Below are 23215 nucleotides of genomic sequence, written 5' to 3'. Positions count from 1 at the left end.
AGGTGACAAAATTTGCTGATGATACCAAATTAATTCTGATAGTGAGATGTGCCTGCGAGAATTTGCAGGATTGTCTCGGGAGAATGAGTGACTGAGCATGGCCAGTAAAATGGCAGGTGAACTTTGATGCAGCCAAAGTGATGCTCATAGGAACAAAAGTGTGTCTTGAATCAATATAAAATGATGGGTTTATAGCTGATTTGATTTCAGGAGTCAATTATTGGCACCATGGTAGACAGGTCCATTAAAATGTCAGGTTTGTGCTCAACAGGAATCAAAAAAGCAAATTAAATGTTAAGAATACTTAGGAAATAAAGAAAGAACACAATTCAAACCATTGTATAAGCCCATTGTGTGCATTTGACTGCATCTTGTGCAGTGTATGCCCTTCTTAGAGAATATACTAAAATTGCAGCAAATGTCACGGGATAAGCTTCATGGTGTCTCTGTCAAGGTTTGTGTGCCTGTCCTATGTATGCACGGAGGGCTTTGTTTCCAGCTAGATTAAAACCACTAATGACTGGGGTTATGACAACAGATATAAAACAATTAACATAAGTAGGAATGAGGTTCTCACTTGAAAACACAGATTTTCACTGTAAAAAATAAAATTTACTTTCTACCCATAGAATTCATTATGCAGAATATTCAAAATAAATAAATAACAACCCCCCACTCCCTCCCCCTTGCAGAATCCTGAACTGGTCACAACTTCCTCAAACAGAAAATACTACTCTCTTACTGTGTGAAAAACATTTAAAATATATCTCTGCTGTTCAGGTGCTACTGTATGGCAAGAAGCGAATGGGTGCAGCTCAAAGATTTTAAGTAAGAATTAAACAATTTAGATTGCATAAAATATCCAATGTGTGTTTTATTTCTCATAAAGGAAGTAAGCCAGGATGCGTAGCCATGAGAACTGGGACTGCGGCTGGATTATGGGATGTTCTTGACTGTGAGACAAAGCAAAAATATATCTGTAAGCAGTGGGCGAAGGGTGCAACAGCTCCACCTATTATTCCAACTACTGCTCCAGTCCCCACATGCCCTGAAGACTGGATATCAAACCACCATGGTAGTTCTTGTTTTAAGGTAAGTACTTGAATAATTAAAAGAAGAAGGGCTTTGAACTACTCTGTTCGGGCTCTTTTATCCCAAATCATCATTTTTAGCTGCTGTCAAACTTGTGCTTATTCTCTGTTAAACTACCAAAATGTTAGACATCGTATTGCAAATGTAAAGTGGGAGTTATAAACCAGCAGGAGGTCATTCTTTTGCCTGTCTTTTCAAACTACTCCCAGGCCACCTTTCCTTTCCCTTCCTCTGAAAGGTGACCTAGGTCCTCCTCCAGGTAAAACAAATTAAAGGGAATTGTATTCCCTTCCAGCAATTCCTTCTCCGTGCTTGTCACTACTATGCTAACTAGTGAGAGAGCTCTAGTGCAAAAATTTTATGAATAAAGTAATTAATGTTATTTCTCTCATGGGCTTTTACTTGGCTTGTGTGAAACTTCATTTATGGCTGAGCAAGACTATGTTTCTTTATTTTGTTATAACATAATATAATATGTTTTAAGGTAATCTCTCTATAGTGTTTTTACAGATCAAATATTAAGAAGAAATCATGGCTTGAAGCTCGAGATTTTTGTAGACAAATAGGAGGGGATCTGGTCACCATTAACAGTAAAGAAGAGATACCATTACTAAGGAAAGCCATGAGGTGAGTATCTGCTGTATCTTACCAGATTTAAGAGATATTTCATATGAACTATTATGAATGCTCTTAGATGATTTCTGTGAAGTGATGACACTTCGAACTTTTATCTATTCGGGAATGTTTTTAACTGTTTCATGAAAAAGAGTTGTTTATATCCAGGAAATTAAAAAACAAAGCAAAGCAACAAAGAAACAACAAACCAGTATCATAATTACTAATTTAGAAATATATGAAATTGTGGGGGTGGTATTTTTGGTAAGGTAGAAAACATGACCCATATGTTTACTTTTTACTCACCTTGAAGTAGTCAACGTTGACACCATTTTCTGAATCTGTGAAGGCCTTTCCTAAGAAAACAGAACATAGAGGAAGTACAGGATCAACACTACTAATAAATCTCATAAATAAGCCATTGCCACTGAGCCATAAAAATATCAGATAGTTCTGTGAAAAACCTGTGCAACTGTATGCTCTTCCCCAAAGGTCATAGGGTAATTATCACAACTTCTCTGCGTTTTACAATGTTCTCTAGAGAGTTTAATGTGTTTCTGAATGTTTTTTGTGTTGATGTTTACCCACTGCTCTGCCTTGTAATTTCTGTTAGTGCCACTGGCTGTAGCTTTCAAAGAGTTTGGCTTGGTATATATTCCCTGAATCCAGATGAAGGATATTCCTGGAGTGATGGCTCTCCAGTGAGTATTTTAATTTTTCATCAATTTGCTCAAGTTTATACACCAGGTTACGGTTTGTTTTCTGTTTTTTGGTTTTTGTTTTTTTTTTTTAACTGTTATCCTCTTCAAAGAGAACACTAATCCTGAAAACATTTACATGGCTGTTTAACCTTTATTATCATGAGTGAAATCACATCAACACATTTGAATACATGGAAATCATCTCTATCTCATAATGATCTGTAGCTTTTTGCACAGCACTCCAACTTATTTTCTTTTCCAAGAATATAATATGAACACACAACATCAGAATATAAAAATTGGACATAGCAGGCCTTGTATCCTGTCTCTGGCAGTGGCCAGAAGCATCTTCAGAGCTAATTAAAGAGCAAGCGTATTTTTCAATATACTCTTGTATCCTGCAGTAAGTGATGGCTCAGGGTCTTTCAGAACCAGAGCTCAAATCTGTAATCGCAATTTAATTTATTTCCATGACTTTATCCAGTCATGTCTCAAGCCCATGTAAATATCCACAGATATGTGAAATGTTCCTGAAGGATTCGACTGCTTATTACCCTCCCTTTACTCATAATTTATATTTTCTGTTTTTCAACCCACACAGAGACCTCTCCTCTTGTTGTGCATTAGTTTCCTTAAAAGTTTTGGGAAGAGGTCTTGTCAAGAACTTCTTGAAAATCCCAACAAGGTTATACCAAATGGCTCTCCCTTCTGATTTGAATGTTAGTTTCTTCAGATGTAACTCCACTAGGTTTGTAGGACGTGACTTGCCACCTGAAGCCATGCTTGTGTCCACATTAACCTCAGGGAAGGGAAGTTCTGAATGCTGAATGGATGCACAATATGATCACTGGATGACTGTTGGACAATGCAGTTTTGAATCAGGTCACAGTTGATGAAGTAAAAACTACTTTGTCTGTAAATGATTAGCATGAGTGGGACAAGGGTGTAGGTGAAGTTGTTTAGAAACAGTCTGTTTGCCTGTTTACATTCTGACTGTGTCTAGGGCTTGAGGTGCAAAGAAGAGGAAAAGCCCTCCATGGGCTGATTACCTGATCCCTGACATCATTACCCTGCTGTAAAAATTCTTACACCTATTGGTTTCCCTATATTTGCACCTCTTTTTAGTGAGACAGAATCTTTCAGAAAAAATCCAGTTTGTTTCTGTTTGCCAATGGACAGTAAAACTGCTGAAAGAGATGAAAAGAGTAACAAAGACGATTTCTTCTACAGGTTGTGTACACAAACTGGGATGACAGTCCAAGACATTCAGGAGAATACAAGTTCTGTGGCCTACTCGATGGTGGGTCTTTTTCTATGCGATGGCTTCTTTCAGTCTGTGAAGTACAGCTTGACTGGGTTTGTCAAATAAAAAAAGGTAAATTTATTCTTTAATCAAGAAGCTTAAATAACTTTTTAAGTAGTTATTTTCTAATATAAGTTGCTGGAGAAAGAGTCAAAATTTTGAAAACTACTGTTTTGAAATGGAGGTCAATATTATCATATAGGCCGGGATTTTTCAGTGATAGATGATAAGAATAAACAAATGTATTTCTTCATGTAAATTAGGATGTATAAATGAGCCATGTGTTTGCAAGGGTTTCATAGATTGCAAATGTTTTGAATATCAAGAAGTTTTTGTTTGTATGTTTGTAATGTAGGTAGTAAGGAGTTGTGAATTCCTTACAATATTTTTTTTTTTTTACACTGACACGGGTAAAGCTAAAAGTCAAATACAGTATGCTTGTACACCAAATATATTTTTACCTTGAGATTTGACTGGATTTACTGCAAATTATGGACAGTTTAAAGAGATTGGAGGAGGTAATGGGAGATGGATGGAAGTAGAAGGTTTTGTTTTGTCTTTCTGCAGCCCTCCAGCCCCAAAATGATGCTGAACCTTTTGGGGCTGGCTGAACCACTGCCATTTCCCATGGTGTGGATAGCAGACGAGTTGACCAGCCCAGGCACATCACTTGCCAAGCAGTCCAAGAGGCCACAGAAGGCAGCCACAGGGAGCTGCACAGCCCTGGAGGTGTCAGCTTTCCTGTTTGACATCTACCTAAATTTTGAAGAGTATTGCAACATTTGTATGGGAAATTTTGACTGCCAGATCAGACTTTTTTTTCCAAAGAAAAATGTTCAAGTAGAAAAAATCCTGCTGCCTGTAGAAATTGTATAAAGCCATTTCATACAAGAGAAAAATTCAGGCTCACAGTTGTGTTGGTATATCTGGCAGTTAACGTCGAGGCTGGTCATAGCTATAACAATATGGTTAAGGACTAGTGATCAAACAGGCCTAGAGTGGTGCTCGAAGTTCTCCTTTAATAGGATTCAGGATTCATCTGCTTTTGGGAAAGCAATGGTTCAAAGCAGTGGCATTTCTTTTTCTATCATAATCAGAAATAACTCATGGTCAGTATACATAGTCATATTTCCTTTTGTTTATGAATATTTCAGACTGAGGGAGTTTTTTATAGAGGTAAAGCAAATCTAGTGGAAATTTTCTCCCTCTTGATAAGACCACCCCTCTGGAGGGTTATTGTATGTCTACTGATGGATCAGTAAAAGGTATATAAAACCAAAGAGTAAAATGTTTCAGATAAATCTACTGTGGCTTACAGACTAGGGGAGAAATTTTTCCTTATATTGCTCTGTGCAGGAATGTGATCCAGCCGAAGCTGTGATTTTGCTGGTGTGAAGCACAGCTTACGGTAGAAAAATCATAAGTAAATGACCATGCATATTGTATAGTGTGTAGCTGAAACGTGTGGTTATGGCTGCTTTCTAGATGACAGCAAAGGAGTGCAGAAGCCTGCTCTGTTCCTCACTCTGCACCTTGCAGTCAGTCACAAGCTGCGTCCTTAAACACACTACAGAGATGCATCACAGCTTCTATTCTCTTGTTTTGCAGGAATATCATTAAAACCTGAACCAACTGACACATATGGTAGGTTTTGGTGCACATTTATTAATCTTGTTCATTATTTTCATCAAAATTTTTATTCTAAAATGAGCTATTGTGTTCTACAGATACAGAATTTAAGGCTACCTTATTTATCTTCCAGCATATAAAACCACTGCGGATGGATGGGTCATGTATGAAGACAAGCTATACTACATCAGCAAAGAATACGTCTCCATGGAAAAAGCCCAAGAGTTTTGCAGGATGAATTCTGCAGACTTGGCTGTTGTTAATAGTAATAGTGAGAGGAGGTTCCTACAGAGAGCGCTAAAAGAAAATGTGAGAATCAGTATAAACAAACAGCCTAAAGTAGAAATGCCTTTGACAGTCTGCTCACAAAACTTGAATTGCCTCAGCAGTAGAGCCATCAGTGTTTTCACTAACGAAATCTGCCCGAGATAAGATCTATGATATTCCCCCAAAAGTGCCTTTTGGTCCCATGGAATTTGATCTCTCCTGCTCTGTGCCAGGTGTGCTGAGGCAGTGAGGCAGGCCAGTGGGAAGAGGGATGTGGGTAGGTGCAGCTATGCTGGCTTGAGAAGTAGCTGGTGCAAGGGGGAGACATGAGGTTGGCATGAGATGGTGTTGCCATCCCGGAGGGAGAATGAAAGATGTGTACCAGTTTCTGATTCAAGATCTGCTTCTCTCCTACCCCTTCCTAAGGGCCCTCAGCACTACAGGACTCAGCTCTGATGCTCCAGAAGAAAACCTGGTTTCTGCGCCTGAGTGTGCAAACACAGCGTTGTGCTTAACTGTGAGCACTCGCTTTACTGCTGTTGACTTCAGTGACTGCTCTGTGGACCTAATCAATGGAATATCCATTTTAACTTGTTTTACTTCAAAGATTTTTTTTTTGTTGTTAAAATATTATCTTTCTGTTTTAGGAGGAATACTGGGATCGGTCAAGAGCATACTTCATTGGCCTAAAAGTGAGTCTTGATAAAAAGTTTAGGTAAGTTAAGATGATCACTGCAACTTTTTAAGATGCAGAAATAAATACAGTATTTTACGTAGCTGGAGGTACTAAATGTGTTGATTTCAAGCACTGAAGCCATTGTACACAACAAGTACAAAGCAGAACAGAACAGTCTTAGAATATTCTAAAGTCCAATACTGTTCCCCAAAAAGAAATAGGAAAAAAACACTTTTTCTTGAGTAAACACCCAAAAAAAGGCTTTGAAGCTGTACCCTCCATACACACCTTCTCAAGTTTCTTTCAAAGATTTGCCCCATAAATTGGAGTGATGCTTTACTATGTTGGATTTTATACCTATAAATACACACGCACACTTAAAATATGTTCCATACTATAGGGCCTAGATTTCTTATGCTTTTTATCTATATATTCTAGCTTCAGAGAGGTCCTCCAGAATTGGGAAGATGTTGATAATGAGTACAAAAGCTGCTTCTGGCAGATTTTTAAGGTAGCTTCTGCAAACTCCCGTTCCAGGAGAAAAGTCAACAGTTTACAGTACCGTGAAATTAACAAGTATTGCAAAAAGACAAACACACAAATAAACTCAAAACTAAGGTAAAAGATAATGAAGAGCATGATACCGACACTGCCCACCTTCTGATCTGCCAGTTAGGACACATCTGGGAGGTGAAAGACCATGCTTCTAATCTTGGCCTGAAACAGGTTTAGAGATTTGAATTTGACCTTTCTATGTTAATGCCACTGTTGAGTGTCTGTAAACCACTGACCTTGGAAAGGGCAGAAGAGGAGTGGGGAGAGACAAGTTGGTAGTGTCAGAGTCAGTGTGTGATTTTAACCTCCTGATTTAGGACACAAATTAGTGACAGAGTCAGTGTGTGATTTTAACCTCCTGATTTAGGACACAAATTAGGGACACAGCGCATTGCTTGGGTCCAGTCAGCATCTCCTTTATTTAGATCAAGTGTGTCATCAGTAGGAGATAGATGAAGGAGCTGAACTTGTTTCCTGCTTCAGGCTGAGTGACTTAAATTATGAAATATTGATTAAAATGCAGTGCTAACCTTTTTTCCTTCTCAGCAACGTATTAAAGTAAAAAGCATGTAAGCATAAAGAAAAAATGTCAATTTTGATACTTCAGAAAGGGTGGTTTTAAAACTAACAGAACATCCACTAGTTTCCAGACACATGACTTCATAGAGATAACCTATGGAGATATTTCTCTTCAGAGTAAAATCCACAGAAAAGTATTTTTGTCCTTGTTTGCACCTATGAAATCATCAGGAATGCTCACACTGAGGAGCGTAATATCAACTAGATGATACAATGAAATCATTTAAGACAAATAAAACCTTTAATATTCTTCTCTGTATTACACGTAATGGCTAACTGAAAATAGTTTCTGATATTAAACAATGTCTGATCACTCCTGCCTATCAACAGAAAATATACTTGGTGTTATCTTTTTTTATTTTGCAACCAGTAATATTTCACATAAATTTCTTCAAATTAGAATAATCAGGTAACGAGAGAAAAATCTGTAGCAGTCTTTCCAGTTTTAGCCAGTTCCCATGAATGCTCATGGACCTTCTTAATTGTGATTTGTTAATTAGGATTCTCATCTCACAATTGAAGTGTATTAACCAATAACTATTTGTATATCTTTTCTTTAAGCTGGATAGATGGGTCTCCAGTAACCTATGTGGCCTGGGCCCCTAATGAACCCAATTTTGCAAATAATGAGGAAAATTGTGTGGTGATGTCAAAGCAAGGCAAGTAACAAGGCTAAACTATTAGATTTTACTTGTCTCTGCTTGGATTATAACTGATGCTGTCAAACTTCTGCTGTCAGCTGCCATACAATCTTTTATGGTTGTTCTCTGCAATTCCTTTCCAGTGATAAGCCAACAAGCAGTAACTGGTGTAACCACCAGTCATGGAACAATCTATGTCCTTAGAACTGGGAGGCTTCAGTACCATGTGTAATTTAATGCAGCTGTCTCTGTTTGGATTTATAAGATTGATATTGTACCTTTTTACAAGGCTTTTCACTACTTCTCTAAGTAAAAAGTTAAGTGCAGTCTGTCTTTGCCTCTATGAATGAAAGAAAACATTTACGACAGTTACAGGAAATAGGGACGTTAAAAGTACAAATCAGTGAGGAGAGGCAAGAGACAAACATGTCTAGTGACCCAAGACTGTCTTACATGCTTATAAGTACTCTTAAATGTAAATATCTTGCAAAACCTAGAGCTGATTTTTCCTCTTGGTTGCATTTCTATAACTTATCTGAGACCAATGGGAATTCAGTAATACATGTATAAGGAAATCACTCTCTCAATTTATGTTTTATAAAGAAATCACTCAGCAACACCATCTGAAATTCTGCCTTTATATGAAATAGATACCAAGAACAAGATTCGCTTTCCTAGACATAACCTTCTGGTCTGATTGAGATGCATCCCTCCTTCTTTAGCTGTTGATCCAGAAAGAGGCAGCTCTCTCTCTGGCCCCTGCAGAGCACTGTGTTCTTCTAAAAAAAAAACACTGTGTTTTTTTTTTTCCTCTTTCTCCTCTAATTCTCATACTCAAACTCTTTAATGGAGTGGGGAAGGAGTGAGTTGGAGAGGAGAGGAGAGGAGTGTGGAGGGAGAGGAGTGTGTGTGCAGAAAGTAGTATGAAGTTAATCGATGACCAGAGCGTTTCTTCTGTGTCACTTACCCTTTTTTCCTAGGCCTTTATTCTTTTTTCAGTTGCTAGACAGTAGCCCAGTGACTGACAGTGTTGAGTAGCTAGAGTCCATGAACATCTTCTATTTGTAAAAAATAGCTGAGTGCATAAATGTAGTGCGTGGCTCTTTTCCTCACTTTAATGGTTTGAAAAGTAGATATTCGCCTCCTTCTAAGTCAAAATAAGAAGTGCTAAATCATTATTACAAATACTATAATATCTTGACTTGCTTATTTAATCTAATTATTTTTAGGCTTGTGGAATGATGTAAGATGTGGTTCGCCCAATAAATTTATATGTGAAAAACATAACAATTCTATTAATTCAACATTTGCTTCTCCATTGCCTCCTGGAGGATGTCCAGAAAGCTGGTTTTTCTTTAACAACAAGGTATGTCAAAAAGTATCTTCAGTAAATTGTGTACAGCAGTGGTATTGAAGAAAAGAACTGGGAAAAAAAAGATTATTTTAATGATTATAAAATAAATCTGGTGAGTAATTATCCAGTCAGAACATATTGGCTGGATGGCTGGGCTTTTTTGGAGGTAACTATAGACATTTAACTTTGGAGGGAAATACAGTAAAAGTAAATGTGTGCTGAATAAATTTCAGAGAACTTTGTTTGGGCAGGCCTAAACTACATTGTTACTGTTTAAGAAAACCTCACTTTCTCCACTCTTGTTTTATGTATTTATGTTAGGAACTGAAACTTGCAACAGTCAGTCATGGAAAAAAAAAAACCACAAACCTTCAGGTGGATTGATTTAATGAGAATGCATTTGAACAAACCCTTTGGCTTGTACAGGGTTCCTAAAGCTTTGAGTTCAGAAAGAGGATGCCAAATTCCAATTGTTTTCAGTACAGTTTTGCTTTCAAACATGGTCTGGAAGACCTCATTGCTGTAACAAAATTTTTACCAATTTGAGTTGAAGCTCCATTTGCCAAAGTTTGTTTTGTTTACTTTATATACCCTGTGCTACTATTGAATCCTCAGGATGTTAGGTCAATGTGTCAAAGGACATTTCATACACTTCAGAGGGATGAACAGTCATAACCACAGTCATTGGAAGCAGGACAAGACACAGTAATCATTCCCTTCAGCTGTGTCATCTGAAGCCACATTTTCTTGATTTTAAGTTGTCCCGTTGTTACTGCAGGAAGCCAGCAGATGAAAATGTGAAAAGGGATTATGTACTTGACATCATTACAATCAGTTCAGATGATACTAGACTCCTTGATTACACCTTGTGCAGTGAGAGGGCTGAAGTATCTACCTGGGTAGACAAGTACACTTTCTATTCTTGAGCTCTGTCACTTATTCTAGCCATGATTTCTTTTTCTGGAGAAATGTACATTCTACAGTTAACTGACATTAATCACATACAACAGTTCCCATATTTGCTAGCTTGAATGAAGTGCTTGCTTTTTTTTTCCAGTGTTTTAAAATATTTGCTTCAAATATAACAAAAAATCTCATGTGGCATGCTGCACGGGATGCTTGTATCATCAGTTTGGGAGGAAACCTGGCTACCATACCAAATGAACAAGTGCAAGGTACATATATATGGGCTCTATTGAAAGAAAAAACATCAATCTCCCACTAAAGAAACTGCTATGCTCTCTGAAGTAGATTACAGGATTATCCGTTGAAAATTACTTATTAGCCAGGTCAGTTGATGCTTGGTTTTAACTCCGAATTGTGAAACAATAGCTAAATTATTGCATATGACAAAGTGTGTGTTTCTAGTTCTTTCAGTCGCTCAGTTTTCATGAAACTTCCAGTCTGTTTTGAGTGGAGTTGCATAGATCCCTCAAACTAAAAGGCATCTGTATTTTCCCTCTCTCTCACTGGCAATATGATTTGCTGGAATACTACTATATTAGCATACACATCGGGGAAGGGGACATTTTCTAATTTGTTCCAGAGCTTGCTTTTGGCCATTTTTTTCAACCATAATGCTGTGTAATATATGTTCCCACAGACATTTATATAAAAATTTAGTTAAAGGCAGATGGGGTCTGTAGTGGAAAACGTTATCCTTTTAATACGGCCCCAGTTCTTGGCTTTTCCACATTTTTCCTGTTCTGGGTAAGTGATGATGGACGTTATTTACTGAGAAATGTTTGCTTCTTTCCAGCTTTCCTCTTCTATCATTTAAAGGATGCTGTCTCTAATGTTTGGATCGGGATGAATGATATCAACGAAGAATCTACATTTCTTTGGACAGATGGAAGCACTGTTTCCTACACCAACTGGGTTAATGGTGCACCAGCACGAAAACAAAGCTACTTTGACTATTATGACTTTGAAGAGTTGACAGACATCACTGTGGAGGTACAGGAAATTAAAGTAATATCTTAGGCAGCTAGATCATTTTCCTGAAAGGGAAGTTACAGCACCAATAACAAGATCGTGAAACAAGTCCTTTTGTAAGCAGAAAGGGGCAAATCACTGAATAATCACTCCAAATAGACCAAAAATGTTTTTCAGAGGTTCCGAAGAAGATGAACTTTGTGCATTCTGTTTGATTCATTGCAAAATAGCAATTCCATAAAACAAGTCTGGAATGGCATATGTTACATCAGTTCCCTCAAAAACTGTGTTACCAAACATTAAAGTTGCAACACCAAACACAGAAAAGTTATGATTAGCCAAAATTAAGGTTGTTGGTGCAATGTTAATTGGTCTGTGTATACATCCCATTCCTGGCTAATGTGCTCCTGCACTGTTTTACTAGGTTCTGATGGTACAAAAGGACATCTTCAATAAAAGGGCTGTTGCTCTGCTGAAATTCAAACTCTTTTCCAAAGGAGGGAAACACATAGAAGAAACGATAGGCACCTAGTCACTGGAGATTTTTAGTATCTACCATCAGTCTACCTGCTTGTGACTACAAGTTGTTTAAATCAGCATAAGAGAGAAACTCGGATGAAATGCTGAAAGACAGTCATGGCTAGTCTTGAAATCAGAGAAGTTGTGAAGGAATTCTTGAAGCAGTTAGAAATAAAGAAGAAAAGGCAAAATTTGGTTGTTACTAAAGAGGTCTGATAGCTATAACTTGATGACTACAAGCAACTGGTAAAGAGTACTTGCTTTCTGCAAGACAGTCTGCTTCAGTTCAGATAAATCCAGACTAGCGCTTTTAACAGTAGTTCTTGTATTGTTTTTCTCATTCGTGGAAATGTTTTGAAGCAGTTCTACATAACTGTAAATCAGAACTGAGAAGATATATTGCAGGTACCCTAGTAATTTCTATAGTTGTTAAAGGATTCTTAATAAAACCAGTAAGATTGTTTTTTATAGACCTTTCTTTCAGACCTTGGCTGGCACCAGTGCAAGTCTGGTTTGGACTTAAGGGGTCACTAATAAATACCAGGTCAAGCAATTTGGCAGAAGCCTAGGAAATTTGAACGAATTACATATGTGCTCAATGAGCACATCTCCTGCCCTCTTCTCTCTCCTCTTTTGACTGCCATCAGGCTTGCCCTAGGAGTATAAGAGCTTCAGCTCACCACCTCCTGACTGACTTTTGTAATGGTGGTGTATCTTCCCCTTTCCTTCAGACAGATTGCGTCCTCATCATGCAGTCAGATGGGAAATGGAGAGATGATAGCTGTGACAATGAGAGAGGCTATATATGCCAGATGAATTCACGTGAGTTCTGTTTAATCTAGTCTCTTTAATTGAATAAATATCTCAGTTAGATAAGCTGAATAGATAAACTGATGTAATTTCTTTCAGCTTTGAGTCTCATTCTGAGTATCTCAGGCTTTCAGAGCTCCATCAGTCTTAAGGTTGTACTATTTTTAAAATACAATTTGTTCCACAGAAATTGCTGGAGACGAATCACTGTCTTAACTGGGACTTTGTACCTAAATCATAAATAATACTAGAGAATAATAAATGGAACCAGATTTCTTCTCAGTGAAATACGAGGCTTTTAGACATCCTTTCTAAGTGCAGTATAAAGCCATACTCTTACAGTGATCTCCCCACACTCCTGGCAGTCTCTGAGCAGAGTATTTGATCCTCTCTTAACACTTCTATTGAATGTCATATGACATCTATTAAAATATACAGCTTCTTTGCTGTGTCTTTATTATTGTAGAATATCGATATTTTTTTTTTATAACAAAGTGGGTATTGAATGTTGACTCTCCTTCTGTAGAACTGAAATTATACAAATTCCTTCTGCCTAGCCATATAACGGCAGTAGAGAAGGCAAAGCACAGATAAAAATCCAGTTTTGCCTCACCTTTATTAGAGCATTAGTAAAACTATTCCCTCCCACTTTCCCTTCAATCAGCTCCTGTAGCCTGTTCACTCTCAGCATACCTAACATGCTTGTAAGAACATCCTCTCCCTGCACAGCAAACATAGCTTTAGGGAGGCATTTTTAGCTTCTTTAATCCCAGCTACAACTGTTCTTTATACATTTACAATTCCAAGGAAAGAAGTAGATGCTGCCTGACCAAAATGTGCAAGTAACTGAGTCAACAGCAAGTGATGGTCAATTAACATCGAGTATCAATGTCTCCGGCTGTGACAATAAGGCACAACAGTAAATGCCTTAAAAGTCTGGCCCTAGGTCCTCTTCACCAGCGATCTGCAAGAAGTGTATATTGACACATCCAGATTTAGTCAAATTATCTTAAAGCACAGGAACTCAAATATCTGGTTTATGAGTCTTAGTCTGCACCAGTCAGGCCTGTAGCAAGTAGCTACTTGCCTCTACTTCAGGCCATCCAGGATTTCACCTTGGTTTTCACCTTAACAAATTTGGTTTATGTTTTACAACAAGTTGTGGGTTTTTTTTTTTCTGTTTTGTTTTGTTTGTTTGTTTTTCCCATGAACAAATTTTCCATGAGCTTAAATAAATATTTTGACTTATGGTTAATACTGGACCTTTTGACCTATTGTTTGGTAGCTTCCATACTAGAGATGAGTGGTATGTGGTAAATTCCTGCATTCATTTTTTTTTGCCCATAGTTGTCGTGCAGTTTGAAGTACCAACAACAAATCCATCCCCTGGCTTTGTCCGTTATGGTGACAGCAGCTATGCAATCATCTCATCTGAAATGCGATGGGAAGAGGCCAGAAAAAATTGTCAAGACAAATCTGCAGAACTCACCAGCATTTCAGATGCTTACATCCACTCCTTCCTGTGGATCCAGATATTGAAATATGGAAAACCCGTATGGATTGGTCTTAACAGCAATATGGTAAGTGCTGGACAGATGAGAGGTGCAGGTGCTTGGTGAGCTCTCCTCCTCGATAGACCTGATGGATGCCCAATTTATGACCACGCTGAAACAACTGTACTCTGAATGACTTCACTGTGTATATGCAGAGTGTAGAGTCGCAAAAAAGGTTAAGCAGGAAGCAAGAGATGAAAGTAGGAAGCTGCAGAAATGGTAAAAGAAATAAAGGTGCAGACTGATAATCACAAACCAGGATGTGCTGCTATCATGCAGCTGTTGGCTGTTCTGGAAGTCTAACTCCCTGCCATATAGAGGGCTACTTATAACTATTATTATATTAATAAAAGTTATTATGAGTATTAGAGAAATATTTTAAGATTATTTTGACTGTTTAATGTGAAGTACTCTTTACTCACCAAATAAGTCCCAGTTTTAATTTAAATGAAGCAGAGCAGAGGGGACGAATTCTCTGTAATTGCTTCTCTTGATATGGATTTACTAAATGACCTAAGATGCACTCATCTGAGTTTCTTGGCATGTTGTAGAAGTTTCTTACTTCAGAAAAACCCTCCCAAAAGCAACACACTGTTGAACACTCTTCATATGTAGTTCTTGTGTAACTCAGAGCACCCAGTGACATTGCATAGAACAGTGAATGTTTTTTTAAAAAACAGGGTAGCACAGGGCTTTTTTTAGCTGAAAAACTCAAATACATAGGGTACTATATTTATATGTCAGAGCTTTTTATGCAAAGAATTCTATTACCAGGACTTCTTTGTTTTCAGACTGGCAGCTATTACAAATGGACTGATAACTGGAAAACTAGGTACACAAAATGGGCAGCAGGGGAACCAAAGGAGAAAAACGCTTGTGTCTATCTAGATCTTGACGGTACTTGGAAAACAGCATCTTGCAATGAAAGCTACTTTTCAGTTTGTAAGATATCTGATGGTAAGCAAATAAATGCAATAATTTTAAAGACATGTTCCTAATTCCATTAGTCTGCTTAATCTTAGAGATTTTGCCCTGGCTGAGGCTAAAACCCTCAGAGGAATGTGCTTCAGGATACCATCTACCTCCCCTGCAGAATTCAAAGGTTTGCTATTGGGTGATATATGAATTCAGGCACGTGAAAGTCTCTTGTGCAAACAGGTATGGCTGCACTGCTTTCGTGGTAGTCATAACCGTTTGCATACGATGAATCTCTATCTTCAAGGTATTTTATTGTTTCTGAGGCTTAAGCATAAATCACACTTGAGATTGTGTGTAACAAAAGTAAGCGCTAGGAACATGCACTGACTGTGTGAACTGCAGAAACCGGGTAAATTCACACACACATGTCACCGAGTCAAAATATGGGCAAGAGTTTCACTCCTATCCATTATTGCTAAAGCAGTTGTGATGTAGCTGTAAGAGCATTGGGAACGTAAATGATACTTTAACTCTTCGTAGAGGTAGGCAGAGGCATATTTGCTTGTAGATTTTGTAGAATTGTGTCATTTTCCCTCCTTGAGGTTTTAAGGCTACATAATATAGTCTGTTCCTGATGTGAGATTCAAGATAGATTTTGATACTTGAAGATGACCTATAATTTAAAAAACTTTCCAGCTGTACATTTGGTCTGCATACGCAGTGCAGACAGATAGAAGTGAATCGGAGTTGCACATATGATCAGAAAGAGAGACTAATTTGGCAGAGGCATGTTCCACTGATGGCTCCCTTGTACAAAGCAACAACGTATAGAATAGAGACCAGGCAGCTGTACAACATGGGGCTGTGATATCAGTGATTCATTATCCTACAACAGCTTTCTGTGCAGTGAGAATGCAAATTCGAGATCTGTATCATGCCTCAGGGCTTGCTTTCCTCACAGTACTGCCAAGGCAGTTAGTTAGATGCTGCAGGAAGGGATTTGTTTTCTTGTCCTCAGAAATGTGATTGGAGAAATAAGATTTTTCACACACTTGACTGCCTGACTCTCCCCGTTGTCTGAGCTGGGGGCCTGTAGGAATGGTCAGAAGTAAGGGTCTAGATAAAAAAAAGCTGAGTGAGAGAAATCCCACCCTATTTATACACATATCCTATCTCATAGGTTGCTCATAATGCAATACCAATTTCATAACATACAACTTATTTAGCTATAGCTCCTACTGGCCCTGCTCAGCTCTCCGGAGACTGCCCTGAAGGAACTGATCTCCAAGCTTGGATCCCTTACCGTGGCCACTGTTACTACCTCGAAGCATCATCTGGGACAAGCTGGGCACTGGCTTCCCTTGAGTGTGCTCGGTTAGGTGAGAACCTTCATTATCAACTGACAAGATTTATACAAAAGTTTATACAAAATTCACATAAAAATATAAAAGCACTGATTTAAAAAAAAAAAGCAAAAAGGCATTAGAAATACTTTATTTACCTACCAAGCTATTCTAAGTCTGGCACAACAAAAATAAACTGACAGAAGCCACTTTGTGCAGCCTTCCATTCTCCCAGGGGCTGCAGCCTCCCCAGGCACAGAGCTCCCCATCAGCTCCTGGCTTCTGGGGCACCATCCTGGGGTCAGTGGTGGGGGGTCATGGCCACTAAGCACCTCCAGGGCTCTATCTTCTGCAAGAAGTGATGGGGAAGCCAACAGAGTAGTGTGCATAATACTTCCAAAAGTTACTATTTGTACAGACTTGGAAGAGGAGGTCATTCCAGTCACTGCTCATGGTTATTTGCTTGTTAATGCCTTTCAGGTGCTACCTTGGTTTCGGTAGAAAACATGGATGAATCTGACTTTCTGATCCGTACAATACAACCACTTGAAAATAAAGTAGGAGGCTTCTGGATAGGACTTTACCGAAATGTGGATGGTAAAGTCTTACTTTCAATATTTAATTCGAAAATGCTTTGCTAGTATGAGAAAATTGAGGATGACTGTATTTTTACAAAAAAAGATGTGACCTTCTGCTGAAAAATGGGTTACTGTTACCTTTTTGAAGTAATTTGCTCAGCTAAGGAGTTAAAATATCCATGAGATACATTTTTTTTTTTTTTTTTAACTCTATATGCTACAATTCAGGCCAGTGGTTGTGGCTAGATAATGCTGCACTGGACTTTGTCAACTGGGAGGAGACAGAGTCCAGTGTGGAGCATCACTGCGTTGAAATGACTACACCATCAGGTTATTGGGACAACACCGATTGCTCTAGTGAAAAAGGATTTATCTGCAAAAAAATCAAAGGTATGTCCTCAGTGACTCAGTCCTTAGTGATAGAGCAGATCTGTTTACTAATAACTGTTCCAGCCCTCCATGACGTGTCTGGAAGTAGTTTCTGACAGTTTTGATTGGCGTATCCCACTTTCTAAACATTTGTAGCCGCCTGTTTTTGCAGACTGCGAGCTCTTCACATCACTGTTTGCACTTGCATGGGAATATGGTAAGATGTTGTATGCACCCTAGGTTGAGAACCAGACTTTCAGAAAACTTTTGAATACCCAGCACAGGCATTGGTATGGCATCTGTCAAACACTTGTGCAAACTTACTACTTTTCCAGGAACAAAGTATTTTAACAGTTCTTATACCCTTTCAAGGAGTAATTAATGCAAATACTCAAGCTTCCTCTTCAAGTTTATTATACTCAAAAAATATATTACTGCCCAGTGTCAAAAACTGGCTTCATATTGGGCCTGATTCAACAACCTTTAAGTCAATAATGGCTTAGGGATACTAAAAGGCCAGTTTTTTGTCTTGCAATAATAATATAAGGAGTACTTTCCTATTAAATGAAAACTTCTTATTAAACTTTCCTATTAAAACTTTCCTTTTAAACAAAAGTCATTACAGAAGCTGTCTTACCAGTATTCTAGAAAATTTCACACAATACTGTATATGTCAGACTAATGTTTCAGAGGTAAAAAACCCACATGTAGTATTCCCAAGCAGAGATGTAAAAGATACAATTGTCTGAAAGAAAGCATTACCATTCCGTTTTCTTAAGATAGTTGTTAAAATCAGTCTTACCTAAAAACTGGTAGGTGGCCATCTCTAAACCTTTGTACTTTCTTTTGTACAAGCTGTGAAATCAGGCTTAATTTTCCAGCTTTCGGATTGTGCATTGTCCCCAGTAAATCATGGAGAACATCTCTGTCCTATGCTGAAAACCTCATTTTCTGTGTAAAACTATTTTTATGATTCCTTTGTTTGGATGAAAAGTCAAAACGATGTGATTTCAATACTAAAGACATCACGAGACACAGCAGTTCTCATTAACATAATTGAAAATTTGGGGTTAACTTCTAATCATTTTGCACATATAGTCTTTAATTAAAAAAAAAAAAGAAAAAAACAAACTGAAATGTAATAAAAACCAGTCATCTCCCATGCACTGTTAATTTCCATGCTTAAATCAGCACAGGCCGCCAGCAGTAAATCAGTTAATCTCCATTGAAGATTTACTAACAACATACAAATTATATTCCATCTCACGTGGTGCTAAAATGACAAGGAAACACTAAAATCTGTCCATTGAATGATAAGATGCTCTGATATGTAACCATTTCCTACCTTAGTAGGGGATTCTGTTGTCTTGTACCTGTTTGCTTTACTTTCTGCTTTGCTTTTGTTTCATTTTATATTTTGCCTTTAGAACTTCTCCTCTGGGTAGCAAGTGTGTTTTCAAACTGTAATGTAAAAGAGCCAAGAGGAGAAATATTTTCTTGATAATTTAAGGAGCCTGGATTAAGAATAGTTTTTCTTACTTTATAAGAACATCCAATATGTTTAATTATTCTTCTTTTCTGAGTGTCAAACATTTTTTGCACTTCAACAACAAAAAAGATTTTCTAAAGGTCTTTTCTTTTTCTCTGCCTCTTTCTTAAGCATAGGCAAATGGGCAGATTACAGTCTTGATTTAGAGGACATTCTCTAGGGAAGACATTCAAGAATCTTAAATTTAATTCTAACAGCAGAATCACTGGACATGTAGAGCTTCCTAAAATGTGCTATGTGAAATTAATCTCCAGAGTTGTACATCATGTTCTTAGTAAAGGAAAATTAATATTTCAGGAAAAATGTAAAAATGTGGTTTTGAGTGACCATAGAAAAGAGTCAGGATTTGAATGTTGGTAGATATAATTCATTTAAAACTTGATATTGTTTTTAATATTATAATTTGGTAATGTCAAGTAGGAAGGTAAAACCTTGATAGTGTATTTTTTACCTCACTTATGTTGCCTTTTATAACAGATATTTATGTTACTGATGCAATGGTAATACTTCAGGGGTTTTTGTTCCTGTATAATTTTAGCAAAACAATCAAACTGATGAATTCTAATGAAGTGTTATATTATTTCTTTCTGATATTCATTGAAGTTGATCCAAGTGGGAGTCCTCTACAGCAAAAAGGTGAGAACTTTCAAAAGAAAATTAACAAAAATCTAAGTGCAAGAGGAATTTAAAATGGATTTTCCCAAATCACCCCCTTTTAGAGAACAAGTCTTGCTGACAGTTACTGGGATGCATGGTTATGTATCACTCAGGTAATCCCACAGTGCCTTTTACATGCACATGAGCACTCACATGTTCTCGGTCAGCTGGACTGCTGCAGGGCTAGCCCTGAGCTGACACGCTCAGCAGTGACCCAACTTTTGACTAAATTTGAGAACAGGCACAGAGAGCTTAAACTAGGCTGTTAAAACCTATGTAGATGCGTATGCAAATATCTTGCATGGGTATTAGTGTAAATAATATAACATAAAAATATTGTAAACCTAATTTCCAAATAATTTGCATCCCATATCCTTACCTAAAGCAAGTATTTCCATTAAATCCTTACAAGCACCCACTGTATGCATTGCATATACCTGTAATCCAGATTCACTAAAACCATGTTAGCTTTAGCAACAGAGACCTGACCAGTAACAATTCAGGGCTCAGATGTAGACTGAACAGACTTCAAGTTCAGGCAGGAGAGAACATCTTCTCCATGTTTTTCATGTTATATGTGGAAAAAAATTTGCTAAGATTTCTCACAGTTATTTGCTTTCATTTCAGACAAGGAAAAGAATGAAGAGACTCACCTATCTGTTCATATGTCTGTTTGGCTACTCATTTTCTTGGCTATTCTCATTCTTCTTGGAGCTGGCATGTCAGTCTATTTCTACAAGAGAAAAAGACAAAACCAACTATCAACAGTTTCTGGCAATGAAACACTTGTAAAATCATGTATTGATGACTGAAGAATTGATGAGAATGTGTCCTGTGGCATGTACAGATTCAGAGGAGCAAGTTGCTGAGATTAAAGGATGTATCTCTTAAAAGTCTCTAGTGAGGGTATTGACAATCTTAAATTAAATTGCTTTTATCTTTTTGCACTAGCAGTCTCTTTTGTATCATGCATATTTTACAAAATTTGGAATTATGGATTGATGTTACAGTTTTGTAACAGCCAAGATGTTCTCACGTGCCTTAGCAAAAACACTAGTGTAAATAACTTGTCAAGTACAAATAAATATACTGAAAAAGGACCATAGAATTCAACTAGTGAGAACAAGTGTTAAAAAAAATGCGATTACTATTTAGAACTGTATTCTCATGACTTTGTGGACATTGCAGAGAACTCAAAAAATAAAATCTGCCTGACTCTGTTGCAATCTTGAACTTGTTTTGTACCACAAACTTCACACCATCAGACCAGCACTTTTATTGTTCCTTATAGCAGTATTCTATTACACTTACTTATAAAATGGTACTTCATGTACTTATCCCAGACAATTTTGAGATAGAAAATTTTGCTATTATAATTTTCTGCTATGGAAAACATAGTTCATACCAGCAAAGGTATGGTTTTAGTCTTTTTTTCAATCTGCTAATATGATTGTTAAGTGTAGTATGTTCACTAACATGAATTAAAATATTCTCACTCTTGCATTTTTCCTTCTTTCTATTAATGTTTTGAAATAAGCAAAGTTTTCATTAGTATGATTTTCAGCTTCAGACTTCCTTTTGAACCGAGTGAGAGGAAAGGGGAAGTGCTTCTCTCTGTCACTTTGAATTTAGCTTGAACAAGCACCAGCTTGCCATTTTTAAATGTACGAAAAAGGAACTGAAAACTAGGAATGTAGCAGATGATACTGTACTAGGAATTTGCAAGAAGACTAAGTTTAAGATGATAGAAAAAGAGTGGAAAGCATTGCAAAATAGCATTTCAGTGAGCTGCAAATATAATTTAGACACTAAATACCTTATGGGGAAGAGTGCTTAGCAGATAGCCCCAGCAAACAACCTGACATCCCCAGCCTACACAGGGTCTACTGAGGAAGCTGGAAAGAGAAAAGAAATAATAACAAAAAGTACAAAAGTTTCTTTTATAGGCACTGGACTCCTGTTTTCTTTGTGTAAAGACAATCAAGAATTCAGCACACTGGTGAGAACAGGTTATTGCACAACTGAAATGCAGCACGTAGGACACTGACCTGTGGGGGTGGAACAAGCCTCTCTTTCAATACCTGAAGGGAGCCTACAAGAAAGCTGGAGAAGGACTCTTTACAAGGGCACATAGTGATAGTACAAGGGGCAATGGCTTTAAACTGAAAGAGGTGAGACTTCAATAAGATATAAGAAAGAAATTTTTTACAATGAGGGTGGTGAGACACTGGAACAGGTTGCCCAGAGGAGTTGTGGATTCCCCATTACTGGAGGTGTTCAAGGCCAGGTTGGATGAGGCTTTGAGCAACCTGATCTAGAGGAATGTGTCTCTGCCCATGGCAGGGGGGTTGGAACTAGATGATCTTTAAGGTTCCTTCCAACCCTAACCATTCTACGATTCTGTGATCCCAAAAAGTCTGTAACCAGCATCAAGCTGGTTGGTCATGGGAAAGGGGCAGCTCTGAAGTGCTCAATTCTTCTTTTAACCTACCTCAGTGTCTGCACTAATCTCCCTCCATCACTCTGTGTCCTTGGGGAGCTGAATCCTCACAAGCATCCATTTAGACAAGAGGAGGACTAAAACCCAGTTTGGAGCAGAGTGCAGCTGGCACTTTGTGAGGCAGAGGAGGGAACTGGGCAGCAATGTGTCCTCCAGGTATTTTCTCTTGGGATCCTCTCTGTCAGAGCTATTTAACTTTGATTTCAAATGTATCTGAAATATGGTTTCACTCAGTAAACTTGGCTTCTATTTCTCTCCCACCCCATCATTGGCTGTGACACCACTCAGCTTTATGACTTCGAGCTACTTCTGCAAGCCTTGCCCACACTAAGCTGTCCCTGAATGTCACCTGCAAATAGAATAGTTATTATTAAACAATTTACTCAATTCCTACTTTTATTGAGATCCAGCCACCTTTTTTTCCTGAAAATGTTTTTCTCTCTTAGTACTTTCTAACAGTCAACAGTTTAGCCATTTTTTTCCTCACACCTTGTAAATAAAAGCAAAGATAGTTACTCCTTATATGACATCTTCCTAGATGATCTTTAAGATCCCTTCCAACCCAAACTAGTCTATGAGTCAATATATCTTGCTACTGACTATTTAACTTCTCATTTTTTTTCAATTTTGTTATCATAACTTCTTTTAATTTCACTGATGTAAAGAAACAGAAGGAACAGTAGGACTTGTCTACACGTGAATATTTGCCAGCACAACTTTGTGATGTAGTTGTACAAGAATTGCCAGGCCAATATAAGTCTTCAAATGAGCATTTTGGTCACATTAAAATGAGCTTTTCCAATTTAGCTTACGTTTGGCTTTGTCCTGGGACACTCTCATTAGCAATTTCTCAGATAGATGAACACGTCCTTTTGCTTGATGAAAATATTCCAGGCAAAAGTTTCCCTCCTCTTACAGGGAAGATTACCACTGGCCTATAGCACTGAACATCACTTCTTTCAGGTCTTTGACAAGTAGTTATAAACAGCCTCAAACCATGAGCAAGGCAAGCAGAGTAACAGTGCAGGAAAAAAACAATTTTAGCCCTCAAAGTAAACAATTCCTAATGCAC

General features: G+C 37.7%; 2 protein-coding genes across 2 annotated transcripts in view; both read left to right on the top strand.

Annotated features, from left to right (window-relative positions):
• Nucleotides 1–20455, top strand: part of LOC104373255 (macrophage mannose receptor 1) — a 33390-nt gene extending 12935 nt beyond the window's left edge. Inside the window, exons 12-30 of the mRNA XM_009979125.2 lie at nucleotides 890–1092; nucleotides 1592–1719; nucleotides 2321–2408; nucleotides 3639–3783; nucleotides 5320–5355; nucleotides 5474–5649; nucleotides 6255–6322; nucleotides 7979–8076; nucleotides 9288–9424; nucleotides 10470–10587; nucleotides 11172–11368; nucleotides 12598–12688; nucleotides 14024–14256; nucleotides 15021–15186; nucleotides 16374–16526; nucleotides 16971–17087; nucleotides 17297–17458; nucleotides 19590–19622; nucleotides 20271–20455. Of these exons, the coding sequence (XP_009977427.2) occupies nucleotides 890–1092; nucleotides 1592–1719; nucleotides 2321–2408; nucleotides 3639–3783; nucleotides 5320–5355; nucleotides 5474–5649; nucleotides 6255–6322; nucleotides 7979–8076; nucleotides 9288–9424; nucleotides 10470–10587; nucleotides 11172–11368; nucleotides 12598–12688; nucleotides 14024–14256; nucleotides 15021–15186; nucleotides 16374–16526; nucleotides 16971–17087; nucleotides 17297–17458; nucleotides 19590–19622; nucleotides 20271–20455 (2534 nt within the window). The remainder of the gene's footprint in view (nucleotides 1–889; nucleotides 1093–1591; nucleotides 1720–2320; nucleotides 2409–3638; nucleotides 3784–5319; nucleotides 5356–5473; nucleotides 5650–6254; nucleotides 6323–7978; nucleotides 8077–9287; nucleotides 9425–10469; nucleotides 10588–11171; nucleotides 11369–12597; nucleotides 12689–14023; nucleotides 14257–15020; nucleotides 15187–16373; nucleotides 16527–16970; nucleotides 17088–17296; nucleotides 17459–19589; nucleotides 19623–20270) is intronic.
• Nucleotides 20456–21462: 1007 nt separating this feature from the next.
• LOC104373256 (macrophage mannose receptor 1) overlaps nucleotides 21463–23215 on the top strand; it is a 39461-nt gene continuing 37708 nt past the window's right edge. The window contains exon 1 of the mRNA XM_086614221.1: nucleotides 21463–21472. Within this exon, the coding sequence (XP_086470347.1) occupies nucleotides 21463–21472 (10 nt within the window). The remainder of the gene's footprint in view (nucleotides 21473–23215) is intronic.

Source organism: Tauraco erythrolophus, chromosome 7, assembly GCF_009769465.1.
Source record: "Tauraco erythrolophus isolate bTauEry1 chromosome 7, bTauEry1.pri, whole genome shotgun sequence".
In the NCBI taxonomy this organism is placed as follows: domain Eukaryota; kingdom Metazoa; phylum Chordata; class Aves; order Musophagiformes; family Musophagidae; genus Tauraco; species Tauraco erythrolophus.
This window is presented reverse-complemented; position numbering and strand designations above follow the sequence as displayed.